The sequence below is a fragment of the Aphis gossypii genome, chromosome 1 (genome assembly GCF_020184175.1).
Source record: "Aphis gossypii isolate Hap1 chromosome 1, ASM2018417v2, whole genome shotgun sequence".
In the NCBI taxonomy this organism is placed as follows: Eukaryota; Metazoa; Arthropoda; class Insecta; order Hemiptera; family Aphididae; genus Aphis; species Aphis gossypii.
In genome coordinates, this window is record NC_065530.1 from 70,462,453 (window position 1) to 70,479,419 (window position 16,967).

A 16,967-nucleotide genomic window follows, 5' to 3' on the forward strand; every position below is an offset into this window, starting at 1 on the left:
TGTTGAAAATAGTTAAGTATAGTGGTAAAATATATATACACGAATAAAATTAATACCTATAACCAGCTAATACATTTATCAGTGTACTTTTTCCAGCACCAGATGGTCCGAGTATTGCTGTCAATTCACCAGATCTGAACAAACCGCTTACACTTCGAAGAATAATTTTTGATCCTGTTACATAAAGAACACATATGATATTCAGGTATTAAAATTATATGTATTATATACTGTTTTAGTAGTTGATATTTTTAAGTCTTATGCCATAATTTCTTTACATATTTCATCATAAATCTATAAAACTATTATATTTAAAAAAAATTATAACTTAACTTATAGATAATTATAACTATAATTTATATATGTATAGGTAATATATGTATAATACCAATTGAATATTTAAAATTTTAAACATGAATAAATTGATCTTCGCTATTATCATAAGTGTTCATATAGTTTAGTTATTAATTTAAAGTAAAAAATACTGTAGTGCTATATACTTTACATAAATGTATACCATGTACGAATAGTATAATTATAGTATTTAGAATTACAAAGCTATGCTAAAAATTAAACTATAAAATACCTATCGGTTATTAATCATTATTGAAAACTTATTATTTTTAAAATGTTTTTCTTTCCTTTATGTGTTCTAATATAGTCATACCTAAGTTATAACTATCCAAATTAAATCAACTGACCTTCAGCTTAAAATATAGGTACCTCAAATTTCCTGTCTTTTAATATATACATAGATACAGTTTTAAAACGTATTTCTTGGATTACATAAACAGTACTTATAAGTTTAAATAAATTAATCTAGACAAAAAATATTTTTTTAAGCACTATTATATAACACTCATTATTCTATAGAATAAGTTTCTATTAAATATATATATATATATAATAATATATACCTGTATTAATTAATTAATTAATTATCACATAATACAAGTACGGAATTAGATGATTATAAAGAATATAATTAATTCAATACAATTTGCCTGATCTAACCTTTGTATTTGGTATATCACCTTTGCAATGACCAAAAAAAAAAAAAAATTATCTAAGAATAATTGAATTAGAAGTATAAACATTAAGTTTTTTTTTTTATTGCTCCAACAGAACTTCGGCTGCAATGGTCATTGGTCATTGATTAAAAATATAAAATATTTATATTATATATGAATGTATTTTGTATATAATACAAATAAGCAAAAAAATTAAGTTATATATATAGATTTTAGAAAAATAATGGCATTTTTTAATATATAAAAATACCTATAATATTATTTATTTCTAGTTAATATACTTTAATAAACAGTTTCTAAACTATAATAATTATGTTAGTATTAATACTTACAGTAGATATATAACTACTCTAGTTTTAGTACAAAAATTCATAATATGAGAGTTCACGACCCCTTATAGGAGGTTGTTAAATAATTATTTAGAGCAGCTAGCATATTTAACTTTACAATACATCTTATGTGCATTATTAGTACACAATACATTAAACAATTAACATAAACATTTTTATCTTAAAAGTGTAACGAAAAAATGCAATATCTAATTTGGGTGCCGTCACTTAAAAGCGTTGAAAACTCAATACACAATAATTAATTTGAAAACACTATTCACATTTTTAAATTATATAGGTATAAAATATTTTTAGACATCGAATTATACTTAATTTGAATAATTTGTTTTAATTTACAAGTTATAAATTATATTATATATTTATCACGATAATACTGTTATAATTTAATGAATTTTGTATTTAAAATAAATTTTTATTGACTATAAAATAATGAGGAATATATTATAATAATAATAACGTTTACCCTGTATAAAAGATTTAGCAACGAATAACTAGTTTCGTTAAAGAGGTCATTGTCCTTTAATACAAGTATAGGTGCGTTCGCAATTTTTTAAAGACCTAAGAATCTGCAGAGTAAGTTACATTTACTTAAAACTGTTTTTCTGTAACCGTCATTATTTTTAATCATCTACTTCTATAATACCTATAAGATAATATTCATAATAGTTTTACTAGAAAATAGAAGTGAAATAAAACTAATTTATTTCGATATTTTTGAGATGAAATAATTTATTATAACGACGCTAGCTTTTTTTCTAGTTCTTGCATATAAATAAGTTTAATTAAGAAAGTATCACTATTAATTGTTAGATAAATATCCATTAAGGCTATTAAATAAAAACCCAATAAATCGTATCTCAAATGTATTTCTTTGAATAGGAATTTGTTTGTTTGATCTTTGTAATATCATCAATATAATATCATAAAATTAATTTACTATAATGACTTTGTTATTACATCATTGTATGAAAATTATGTGCTTGTAATAATTTATAACTTATAAAATAATACATATAGGTTAAAAAACAGATATATTTTGAATTATTATACTCATAGATATGGACTTTTTCTTCGTATATATAAAAGAGAAAGGATTACTCAATTTATATTATTAAATTAATTTATAAGGTATCTATCGTAAATTTTCTTATTTAAAAAGACGATATGTGCTATTATCTCTGTCTTACAAACAGACAACATAGCAAATTTGAGTTCAACAGAACCAATTTTCTGTTGTTTGTTTCATATAAGAATGAATTAATGTAAAATACAATTTAAAGGTAAAACAGTCTACGTTTATACGTCGAATTTTCATGATAGTTAAATTTTTAAATGAAGTGTAAGCATTTTTAATTTACAATATTTTACATACTTACCCATAAGTCATAAGTTGCTTGAAAATTTAAAAATCGTAAAAAACTGACGTACAAATATGGGTAATAATTTTACCCTTTAAATTTAATAATATCTATCAGCTCAAATAACTCTTATACGTTTTATTATTTACAGTGTTTTGCTTAATTAAAGTTTTTTCAAAATACCTAGGTACGCTAGGTTTTTATAAATTTCTAATTTATAAAGTTTCAGTTTAAATTTTGTGGATATTATTAACAATCGAAAAAAAATCCAGTTAACATAAAAAAATATGATAAATTGTTCGACACTCAAAATTGATTATGAGTGTTTTCGAATTTTTAAACGGTTGTTTATTAATTCTTTTAAATGCACAAAAAATAATACGGCAATACATTATTATCTTGAGCTAAGTTGAGTAAACACAGAAGAGTGCCCAAAAACACGGCAACTATATTGAACAATAATTAAGTCATTAAAAAAAAAAAAAAAAACTATTTTCGAATGTCATTATAGATAGGTTATCTCACCAATAATAAATTATTGTAAGTTCACAATATCTTTTCATCGAAAATAATATTTATCTGATGAGTAATCACTAATCATAGTATATTTAAATTACTATTATTAATGATCGTCTACGTCCATATGTATTACTTTAATAGGTTATACTTTTTATCAAATTAGTATCGTGAATTTATCATTAAATAAAATATTTTCTTAAATTTATCGATACAAAGCAACTGGATGACAACAATTTAATTTCAATTTAAAAATATTTATATAATCATATAATATATCAATATATGCATACAATTTTTATAGTTGATTAATAATCTTACTGTATAATCGTCCTAAGTAGATATTTTAATAAAATATTTGTTGTGCAACAAACACAATAGTTTTTGATAAGGTCATAATTGTTGTAAATAATTACCGTAAAAAGGTCAGTAAGTATATTTTTAATTTTTTACCATTTCGTCCTTGTGGCACACTGTAAGTTAAGTCTGAAAATTCGATATCTACAGGTGGTCTTTTGAGCAGGTGATGATGGGGTTCTCCATATTCAACATCGTCAAGTGGATCCATTTTTAAAATAAATCTGAAAATTAGAATTGTATATTTGTAGTTTTAAAATATATAACCATGATATTAGTATAAAATGATTAACACCTTTAAAAATAGCGTATAATATTTATTATAATATATCGTATTGATAACTTAATTTATTGTTTTAAGTTGTTTTATATGACATTGTTTTTTACACATCTCAGCAGTTTGATTTAAAATAATACATTTTTAACTTCGAAAATGATTTACTCTGTTAAATGTATTTAAGTAATAATATTAACTACATATACCTAGTATCACGATGACACTATAAAATTTTAATATTATTAATGATAATTAAAAATAATGTCCTTGTCATAACACAAAAAAAAAAAATGTTAATTTGTTGTATATTTATATTTATATAGTAATATATCTACTAAATTAACATAGGTATACGCGTCAAGCAGTACACTTAATTGTAGTTAATTATAGAAGATAATATAACTAAGGATATATATACAACAGTTGAATAACAGTATTTAGGAACATTTTGTTTTCAATAAACTAAGATTTTTTTTTAAATTGTACCTAATGTTTTTACTTTTTCAACTAAAAATACTAGCTAAAATATGATTTTCATTTATTTCCTCTGTTAATTATTTGTATAGTATTGATTAAATTAATATTAAAAGTCTTATTTTTATATTTTACGTTGATTGTAATCAGTAGGTAATACGTATAGTAAATAGTAGTAAGTAAATGATTTATTTTTCAATCTTATAATCCTTACAACTATACATTTAAATCTATACTGAAGACTCATAAAAAAAGTAATTACTTATTAGTAATAAGAGTCTAAAATCTAAATATGTACTTAATATTTAAGACTAAAATATTGAATTTTTTTATTTGTATTCTAATTAAAATGTACAGGGTGATTCGCCAAGCATGCTCATCTTTTTTCTATTTACTTCAATAATACAGTTATTCAAAATCTGATTTTTGAAATTTTTTAATATACTTAAAACCTATATTTTTAAATTATTTAAATTTTATACTACTTATGAAGTGTATTACGAAGATTACATTTTTGTTTTTCTAATGAGAATGTATTTTTCTCACTGTAAATTAATTAGAATAAATAATACATACATATTACATATATAGGTTATATGTATAGTTATATATTTTTTTTAATGTGGGTGTACTTAATACAAAGTTCAAAGTGTAGTTTCTTAGTTATTAAAATATTTATACTAGGTATTATCTTGTTGTATAAAAAATTATTTATGGGATAATTTTTCTGAAAATAAGGTGATCAATAATGATTATACTTTGTGATTCATTCTAATATATACAATTATTATACATATTTATTGACGTATACAATTTTGGATTATTTTTTCGATGTGTTGTTGATAAAATGTATGTATCTGAATAAATAAAGCTAGAATATATTCAGTATTTGAACTTAACATTTTGAAATAATTTTACAATTTTTAAAATTTTAATATCTAAAATTTTAAAATTAGAATCTGAAAAATTGTTCTTGCTAAAGTTCAAAAGTTCAAAAGTTAAAGTTAATGTTAAATTACATAGGTAATTAAATATTATTAATTGGTCATGCAACAAAGAATTTCCCAAATAGTTCTTTGACTATGTTGGTGTAAATTATTGCTTTATATACATATATATATATATAAAGTAATGCTATGGTGATTTTCTGTATATGGTTCAAGCGTTGTATCTAAACTCAAACTCGTGTTTGTTTTTTATATATTATATTGAGATGGTCTATACGTCATATTGATGACGGCAATCTATCACTACCTACTTAAATGTTTAATTGTTAGGAATAGATAAAGTTTCGCACATCGGTGAATTATTTTCAGCCGATATAAAACCGTACGTTACACTCTGGTGTGTCTGATTTTTAGTATATTTATTATTTAGTGTATATTGTTTTGTTTTTATTTTTTAGTTTGGAATTTTTCCACGTTATGTATATATGTGCATTCGGTTTCTTTCAATTTAGATTAATTTTTTTGCCAATGTGTCTTAACCATGTCTTGAATTAAAATTTGATATGTCTGCATAAACTTCTTACTTTAATCACAGACAATAATATTGGACTTACTTAACTACTTATATTTATTTCATATTATATAATATTTATAAAATTAAATAATTTAACATAAGTATTTATCGTATAATAATACCTCATCATAACTTATAACAATATCTTTTAATTTCCCCTTCTCGTCTTTTACTACCTATAATGCTTCTTGTATTTCTAATTCAAATTAAAATTGAAGGTTAACAAGAGGTGTGTAACAATAAGGTTGACTAATAAAATATAATACTTACTAAGTATACGTTTGTACTCTGTACTTACTTTCAGATTAAGGAAATATGAAAAATCTAAATCAAGACCTTGTATATTTTACTTACCTTATACCTTATAGTAACGCCGAATACATCGATATCCATTCTTATTACTTATCTTTCAAATGTAAGTTATACGTGTCCAATATCTCTATCCATATTAATTTTTGAATTTAGCTTTCTGTTTTATCAAAATTATTTTAGCAAATTTGTGATTTGTATTGAAGGTCTAATTATACGTATTGAATGTAGATAGGTAATAGTTTAAATTCATTGTTTCATAAATTAACTAAATCTTAAAACAATACGTATTTCATTTAGTTATGGATTATATATTTCATTTAATTTTTAATGCAGGATAATAAACTGATCTAGATTACAATTAACCGACTAATAACCAATTTGTTACTCACTTGTCATGCTTAGCTTACCTTAGGACAAGCAAGTGCTATTATTTTAAATTTAAGAACATATTGATGAATCACAAAATTTATGAAAAGATTCAGAACTTGGTATTATATCTACCTATATTGACTTAGTTTTATGCTCAATTCTTCTTCTTTATTTAACTAAACTTAAACCTAACTTTTGGGCTTAATCATAAACCTATTTACAAGTTTTTATTCACGTACTCTAATATGCTACAGAAGAAACATTCTAGTTAGGAAACAATCATTGTAGATTTTCTAAAAATAATTTTAGCCAAGCGCCAGTCATGATATATTTTAGTGTTTTAGACATTTATTGATAAATAATTCAATGTGTACTATGAAAATAATATATTCTAAATAGTGTAAACATTTAAATTTTCTACTTTACACACATTATCTTCTTTGATATGTTATTTGAAATGTCATAACTAACAGGTTCTTAGTTTATGCTAAATACTCGTATCTGCTCGAAGATAGATTTTGTATTGTTTTGGCAAAAAACGATTCGTAAAACCCGTTTTTTTTATAAACAAAAAAAAAAAAAATTAAGAACTGGTATATCATCATATATTAATGTCTTAAGCTCTTATATTTAAGTGTTTACACTTTTCATAGATCGTATAATATGACAAGAAATCTAAAGATATGATATTTTTTTGAATGCATAATATTTAATTTAAAAAAAGCTGTCAAATCATCATTACAATATTATGTAGGTATTTAAAGTTCTAAAAATAACATAAAAAATAAAATCGAATAATATGAAATTAAACATGCACCTATGTATTATATTTTACAAAATATTAATTACGAGGTTTTTATCATCTATAATATCTACTTAACGAAACGAACACTCTCAAAGTTTTAAAACGCTAAACAATCATCGATTTTTCAACTATACACATGTTGTTACTTGTTATATATACGTACCTATGCATAGTATTACATTGTTGTTATTATTATATTATTATCATAATTTACCACTTGAAAAATAGTTGTGTATAACATTTTTACCGATACAATATTTATGACGGTGTGATTTATAGAATATATCGAACAAGAGCTACACAAATGCCTTGCAAGATAAAAAAAAACATGAAATCTTTAGAAGAATTTGAGTAGCATTTCAATTTTAACGCTATTGCGAAGAAATAGGCATACCTGATAAGTTAGATTTTTTAGGAGGAAAGGGGGGTTGTACATTTCACATATTATTGATAATAATTTATTTTGCAAAACGGTATACAAATTACCCTTTGGTAAATAAAAATATAAGATGAAAAATGTTTGGCACTCCCTTTAAGCATAATCACGTCCATATACGGACTTAACCGCGGTGTCCCCGAAGTGGAAGTTTTTGCGAATACGTTTGGTTTGAATTTCTTAAGCTTTCGCCATATATGTGGAAATCGAGTTGCGGTCATTACTCCCGTCGGGAGCAAACACAGAGTTCCTAAATACCTATGGTAAAAACAAAAGAAAATTTTCTCGCTTCGCTTATATAGTATAATATGTCGCGGAGATCAACAGAAGTTTTTTTTTTAAATAATAATCCCCCAAATCTCAAACTCTCAGATTTTCGACAACGACTTTCGATCAACGGCCTGTGCGGTATATTATATATCAAATTAGTAGGCATTGTGTATTATTACGCGTTATATGTATAGTGATATTAGAAAACAAAAAAAAAAAAAAAAACTTAATAATTTATTATACATATATATTATTATTATGATGGTTGGAGATGCCACTGCATCGTATTATACATTATACGATCACATGGCCGGCACTTTCACTATCACTTGGCCGCATTTATTCCGCGCTACGGCCGCGTGTATAATATCGTCCGCGTTGCTCAACACCCGATGGCGGTTAGTAGTATAGGTAGTATTAGGTATGTTTTATTTCTACCACATATATTTATATGCTACACTGCCTAGCATAATATTCTCTTCCCGATTTATATACATATAAAAACACACACGCATATGTGTGCTAGCGTAGCGTTTATATATATATACAGATGTACGGAATATTATGTCATTCTCGTTATCTATATAATACACGCTGCTGCAGCACGGTAAAAACATGTAATAAAAAAATCATTTTTTTTTCTCCGACGCATAACAACTCGGTTCACCTGTCTGACCGGCTGCAGAAATACAGAACACTGTATTATATTATTAATTATTATTATTATATTAAATATATGTATATAGTATATATATATATATATATAGGGTATACGCGCGGTCACTGCGGTAGAGTCGTTTACTCGTTTTTGATTTACAAACATAAACCTATATTCGTGTGTTATCTACGTATTGTGTAAATAAACTTACCGAACGATCCGTTCACGCGGCTACACCAACTTTCCTCGTCGATTTGAGTGTTTTGAAAACAACTTTATTTTCATATAGTTTGAAATATTTGAGATACCAACATTTTTTACGAAACTGTTATTGTTCATAATATTGTTTCTCAGAATTTCGAATTTAAAAACCTGAGCGTTATGTATTGCTATAATTTCACAATCCGAAGCAGAATAGGTAATAAGGTGTAAACCACAAAAGTTACAATTAAAAAAAAAAAAAAAAAAAAATTAAAAATCACGATATAAGAAAAAAACAGTGTTAAGGGGAATCGTTAACTTCTTCAAAAATTTAAATACTCTATTTTTTCGATTACTTATGATTTAGTACATTTTTCAGAGGATTTATGTAGATAAAATCTAATTGGAAAATTCTATCTCGAGTAGACGTGACCGCAAATTATTCAAATCTGTTTTTATCATTCTTATCGCTTCATTAGATCGATCGGTACGTCGGAATGAAAACAAGTCTAAATTCCTATGTTGCACGTAAGACAAAGACAGAAAATAACCGTTTCCAATCGTTTCTTAATATAAATACTTCAATCTACTCCTGTATAAGAACTTTTTTTTTCTTAAAGTAAAAAAATAACTATAGAAAACGAATGTAGCCGGTTAAATGGAACACTCCGTATACATACGTTACACACTTGCACAGCTTGTTCAGTTATTATAGTATTGTTAGTGGTTGTGTGTTTTTTTACAAGTGTGTTACATCAATTGCGTACGACGAGTGGCGTCGTACAATGTAAATCGACTTCGGCTGAAATCTGCTCATATCAGGAATTGTCCGGCCGGACTATTATGTGGGTCATGTGAATATATCAAACGGTTAGGTGAACGTGCAACGATAAAATCAACAAAATAAAAGCGCAAAAAAATAGACGTACCTGATGTTGCTGCAGTTTAAATTACATTTTTTTCGTATTATGTATACTATTATCGACGCGATAACGTTATCTCGAACGCGCGTATGTGACCTATTGCGAGTCGAACACGAAAATCGTACTCCAATATCATATCGTGTGCATATTATTAGGTATATCTACTTAACGAAATAAAATAAATGGTAATAACAATAATATTCAACAATAGTATAGGTCATTGACTACGTGCCGCGCGAATGTGCGATATATTGGTCATAAATCATATTATAATTATTACTTTTTATAACATCGACTGTCGCGCGTGTGCGAGAGAGTGATATATTGTGTGTGTGTTGCTCCGACGGTGTGCCTATTACGTCCATCTATTCATTATACCCACAAAAATAATATCTCCAAATCCCGTGGTGATGGTATACGTCAAAATAGTCTTCCGACACGACGTTTGACGTTAGGCCGGGCGCAACGCATGGTGAATGAACCTATACATTGGCACACGCGCAATACGCAATACCTACGCACTACGTAGTAATGGAGTATGAGAGTCTTAGCACAAACACACACACACACCCATTTATACATAAATATGTATATTATATACAAGTTTTAATCGTAGACCGTTAAGTACTGTAACGATTACAAGTTATATACAATCATGTGTCGGGTGGTGCCGAGTAGATACCCACTAATGTCATATATAAATAAGGTTTAGACTTACAGTGTGTGTGTGTGTAATTATTTCACTTGTTATTTTAATATATAATTATATTGAAAATCGTCTGTATATTTTTTCAGGTATCTGTAGTCTCTACGAAAATGGTCGTTACTAATCTTTGGCAAACGATTTTTCCCGAGGATCAATTATAAATGACTTCTAATGACTATTATGACTCAGCTACCTATAGTACATTGGGACGAAATGTGTAAATAAAGTTAGTCATAGCACTTAAAAAATTCGCGGTAAAAATAAATACTTTTATAATTTATATTCGGGTACATAACATATAATCAGCTCGAATCATTCGAGTATAACCGTGTAGTAGATATAATATGTGGACATTTAGATAACAGTGCAAATATGTGAAGTGGAGGGGCTCAACAATTTTACCTATTATAAAAATTAAGCAGGTTTAAACCTTCAACTTACCTACTACTTAAATTTTTCTTCCAAACACACACATATATTTATATATTAATAAGTATACAAAAAGTAAATAACTTATAATTGATGCTCATTATGTTGATATTAATGTTATTAATTTGTTATGAACGTATATATTAATATTATAAGTACGTACTATAGATGGACCATTCGGAAGATTTAAACTTTGAAAACATTCCGAACAAATCTACAACCCTCAAGTATCATTAATATTTACTTATGAATTATGATGTTTATATTATTCTGTATCAAGTCTTTGCAGACTTTCAAAATTTACCCGTTTTTGAATTATTTGCATACCTAACTGATAATATACCTTTTCGAGCATTTCATACTGATAATTATAAAAAAAAAATTAATAATTCATATTTCTATCATAATTATCGTTTTTAAAGTTATATAAATATAGTAGGTATGATTAATCGGTAAAATAATCATATTAAATAATGAGTACAGGCTACAGAATTACTGCAAACTACAGATGTACACAATCACGTTTATTGACCTACTTATTATGTTTTCAAATGTTCAAATACTTTAATTGTGAAATATTGTTAATATTGTACTGTGATTAATAATATAAATTTAACTGATAACCTTTAAATATTTTTAATATAATCTAGTAAAAAATTCCTCTCATTTAAATTATTTAGATAAAAAATAGTGTACAACAAATCACATATTAGCAACATGTTACTTGTATGATTGTTCGTATAAACTATAAAGCACATTTTTAGTAAAACGAAATTAATTTACAGTTTTAAGCACATGTTAATTTCAGTTTTTTGATGTACTTTAAAAATAATAATAAAACTAAATAAAAAATACTTTAACGTATAAGTTAATTTTTACTTTTATAGTTATTAACCAAGTGCATACAGTTGTTTTCAATCATATATAATTTTAAAACCAAAACTTCTAAAATGTTATGTTAATGACCGTTGTAGTAACAATTAAAAATAAACTGTATTAAATGTATCAACATAAGCTTAACAATACCACAACCAGTGATTTTAAATAAAATAAAAGAGCACGTCATGTAGGATGTATTAATTAATGATGCTGACGTCCTTTTTTCTAAATTAAACAACTTTTGACTGTAAATTTTTTCTTAAAAAACCACCCCAAACCATCCCTTTAAAAAAAAAAATAAAAACCTACCACAAGATAAATACAATTTAGAGAAACTTTGATTTTGAATTTTAACAATATGAATGAATAAATTTAATTAAAATCTTGTTTAACGTAAAAGTTCCAATTTTTCTTAATTTTTTTTGTTTATTTTTCCCGATTATAAAAAAAAACTGGAAATTTTCAATTTTGACATCTTAAAAGTATAAACTAGATCCAATTTTCTATCCAAAACCACCCTCAAAATTGAAGATTACCTATGTAATGTGTATTTTATTAACAACTTATCGTGTTCTCATATACACAGATCTTTGCAGTAAAATCAATACATTTAACGCGTTCTGTTCAGAATCTAAAAGTATGGGTATATACTATATATTGTGTAGCCATTTATAATCCTCGGATACTAGTAGGTACTTTAAATTGTTATATAGATGCGTATCTCATAATTTATTCATTTGCTTCTTTTTAATTAATTTTAAATTAAATCATCCCCACACTCCACCGTACGATGAACATGCAATCAAGTATCAATGTGTATTGAAATATTGTATCTATTATTATTTTAATTATATACATGGCAATAAATCATTAAACTAGTATTCTATGTAGCATTGATATAATATCTACCATTACATAAAATTTGTAGTAATGTTAACAATTTTTTTTAAAAAATTTTACGACCTTTTAAAACAAATGAGTTTATTTATTTTTTAATGTGTTGTGTTTGTGTATACAATTTATATTATACCAAGGTAACCTTGAATTAAAATTCCAATTAATATTTATTTCCAAAACTACATATTCTATTGATAGAAAGAGGTAGGTAATACTATTACCGTAAAATCAAAAAATAAAATAAAATATATATCATTGTCATTAAAATATAAAAGATTGTAAATTAAGTAATGTAAATGTTGCTTTTTTGATTATTATGATGTACTTTTATAATTATATTATAACCTACAATGTAATCTTGTTTTCAGGTATTCAAAATTTTTATTTAAAATTTTTTTAAATAGATAAAAATCTAAAAAAAAATAGGCCGTAGTTGTACAATCAATAGTTGATTAAATTAGATGTTTTCTTCTTATTATTCTATGAATTACAAATTATAATAAAATAATCAAAATAATTGTCGACTGAGTCAGAAAACAAACATCGTTATTGTTTATTTGTTATCGATTATTGTCTGTGCACAAATTTAAAAAATATTAAAATGACTTAGCAATATTTTGTATGTTTATTGGATATTAATTTTTTTCAAGCGCTCAACAATTGATAGTAAAATCTTAAATCTTTGACTCCACGAATATGTGAGATGTTGATTAAATGAAAAATAGTAAAAAAGATTTTTTCTTGTGACCGTGCACAAAAACCATATTATTAAATAAATATATTTATTATGCACATTATTTTGTATTTAACATTTTAATACTTAAATATTTTCAGACCACAAACGTTGACTCAAAATAATGTATACATTAAGTTTTTCTGCATGAAAACAAATGAATATCTATTCTTCTATATTATAAGTATGTATAGCAAGTATATTATATAAGTACCTAATAAAATAATTTTTTAATTTAAATATTAAGAACGATAAATCATGTTGAAGTTTAAATATGAGTGATGAATTATAATAGATGAAAGTTTGATAAACTATGACTCGACACAATTATTAAATGTTATAGTTTACTTTAACCTGAAAAAAAAATAAACTTTACAATTGACGTTAAAATGTTAGTGAAATCGCTAAAATATCTGATTAAAAAATTCAATATGTATCTTCTAAGGTCCACTTTAATATTAGGGATACTAAATACAAAATACATAGAAAAAACATTTAATAACTTGTTTTAAATCTTAAACTATTTTTTTTTTTTATTTAAGAACTTGTTAACATTGAAATCATTGATATAATATAATATGAAGACAGGAAGAGTATGTAATGTAGGTAGGCTACCTACAGGCTGTATGTACAACTTTTCAAGATCAACATTTGTATAATATGAAATTGTATAAATTAAATTCTAAATGTAATGAACCCAATTGAATTATACAAGTTCATTATTTTATGCACCTGCGAATTATAGAATTATTTATACATAATACAATTTTACTTTTTATTTTACTGAATAAAGTAGTTATGATAGTGTAATTATATATTTGTTAAAATTAAAATTAAAAAAAAAACTAATTCATTAAATTCCTTTATCCAGAAAATGAGATACAATGAAATGATAAAGTCACAATTAATATTATATAAGATAATGTTTTTTATTCCTGTTTAATGATGTATGGTTTTTAAGATAAACAGTGATTAAGTAGTTACTAGGTACTAGGTAATTACATTATAATTAAACAAAATATAGTTAATATTAGGACTTATGTCCTAAATCTAAAAAATTAACACAACACATAAGTTCCTATTAACTACATTCTTTACCGTTTTGTTGTAAACATTAATTGTACATGAAATAGTCAAACATCTAACATCATAATCTTTTATAAGTTATAACATATAAATTATTATCCATCATTATATAACACTTTTTATCTGTCATTATTTTCTACGTTGGTAAATAATAATATTATACCTATATTTTACTTATACGGTGTGTATACTTGACATACCTAATGCCGGTATTATTTTTATATTTACTCTCGTGAATACAATACACATAGTGATACAGCTATACAGGACTAATAATAATCAACATGCTCTTTTCCTTTTAGTTATGTGTCAATAAACCGAGTTTTAGTTGGAGCAATAAACTGTGTTTAAGATTCTACGATGTATTCAATCGTTTTTATGTATCAAATCATAGTCTAATTCAACGTGAATTTATGACCTATTTTTCAACAGTTTTTTTTTTACTCCTAAGATTTTTGTAATCGTCGAGTGTATAATAAATAGTTACTAATCGTAAAAACTTAAAACTGTTTATATTTTTTTTCATACCGGGTATACGATAGTGAACTTCAAATTATGTAAGAAAAAAGCAACCGTGTCGATTACCCGTTCAAACTCCAAAAACGTCGGCTATCGTCTTCGATCAAGGATGCACTTATAAATACATGAAATAAATCGTATATTTTAAAACCGGTGTAGATATTATAATATTATTTTGTAGGTACCTATAATACGTATTTCCTACATGCAAACTGACGGTTTGGCGATTGGTGGTTTAAGTTACGCAAAACCGTGGTTTACTGCAGTTGTGGTGTACGCCCAATTTTGTCGTCTTGGTCAACGAATCTCGTGACCTCATTGGGGCCAAGTTCCAATAAACCGACTCGGATATATCCTGCAGCAAAATATCCTGTGTCCAACGCACAGGTCGTCAACCGCCGAGTAAACAAAAATAAATACAATTAAATTGTATCCCGTGTATCAATCGAATTCATTATGATCAAAGTGATTACGAATCGGAGAAAGAGAAATAATCATAATATTCTGTCGGAAACGAGAATAATAAAACATAAAGGCGACCGCATCATATTGTATAGGTATGTACTAAGCATTACTAGCCATGGCAAGCAATATAATATTATAATAATATATGCATCCCATTGCAGCATAATTATATTATTCTTTTCCGAACGAAAACATTTTATGCTCCTACAAATTATGCATTATTCCCAAGACAATAGACAAAAATAATCTATACCTAATGTGATATCATCGGACGTATTGCGCGATCCTTGACACGGATGTTGTTAGCAGGACCGAAAATATATACGATTGATGAAACGTGTATGGGGTATCCTTTTTATGCTATGTTTGTGTATTTGTGATAGGTACTCATATTGTCACAAGGTCTTTGTGTTCAATATAATATTAGATAGTTTTTTTAAATTTTTTTTTAAGGAACACGTGGACAAATAACACTGATTTTATCTAATGATCATATATAGTTATAACAACATTAATGGAAATAGCTCACAAGTTATTGAACTATTATTTCTTCACTTCATTTACCAAGTATTATGCAGTATATCATTACATATTTGTTTTCGTTTCTTATATTTGAAAAATATACTCGAGATATCAAGAATCCAAATAGTCAAATATGAAATGGACCGATAATAACCTATACATATACAAATATATTTGAAACATTAACACGTTTTCTGATAAAATAAAATGCGCATAGTAAAATTAATAAAACAACTCATGATAGTCATAAGAAAGGATAACTACCTACAAAAATTTAAATTAATTAAATTTTAAGTATGGAGAATTACAGCAAATCAATCAAAAGATTAAAAACGAAAGAAAAAGTATAGTAAACTTATTATAAGGTTTAGACATTTATCTATACATTATTATTTATATTATTTAATATGATATTATGATTTTCAATAAATTATTATGCATTAAAGTTATTATAAAACACAAATAGTAATCACACACAACATTTTTTAAATTATATACGTATTTAGTTTTATTGTTTTAAATGGACATCTCACATATCTTACACGCCAATATTTTTCAAAATTTCAATAAATGTTTTATTACTCAATGATCTAATTTTCTGAGAATTTTAATATATAATAGTATAAGATTTAAATCCATTAGTGAATTAGTTATAACTTATAACTTATAACTTATAAGATATTACTTATTACATTTATATGTTTCAAGTATTTAATTTTCAATAAGCGAAGTATTCTACAAAATAATGGTCAATGAACCAAACTCCCTGTGGCTTAATTTAAAATATGTATACATATACGTGTAAATTACTCGTTTGAAATGAAACATGGTTATCGCTATGGTTGAAGTATTTTATTAGATTTGTTACATTGA

The 16,967-nt window shown here is 25.3% G+C and overlaps 1 protein-coding gene across 2 annotated transcripts in view; it reads right to left on the minus strand.

Annotated features, from left to right (window-relative positions):
* LOC114126095 (ATP-binding cassette subfamily G member 4) overlaps window positions 1–16,967 on the minus strand; it is a 35,506-nt gene that overhangs the window by 6,228 nt on the left and 12,311 nt on the right. For both annotated transcript variants that reach the window (XM_050208857.1, XM_050208428.1), the window contains exons 2-3: window positions 3,709–3,836; window positions 57–174 (exon numbers count right to left, since the gene is read on the minus strand). In XM_050208857.1, the coding sequence (XP_050064814.1) occupies window positions 57–174; window positions 3,709–3,823 (233 nt within the window). In that variant the 5' untranslated portion in view covers window positions 3,824–3,836. The remainder of the gene's footprint in view (window positions 1–56; window positions 175–3,708; window positions 3,837–16,967) is intronic.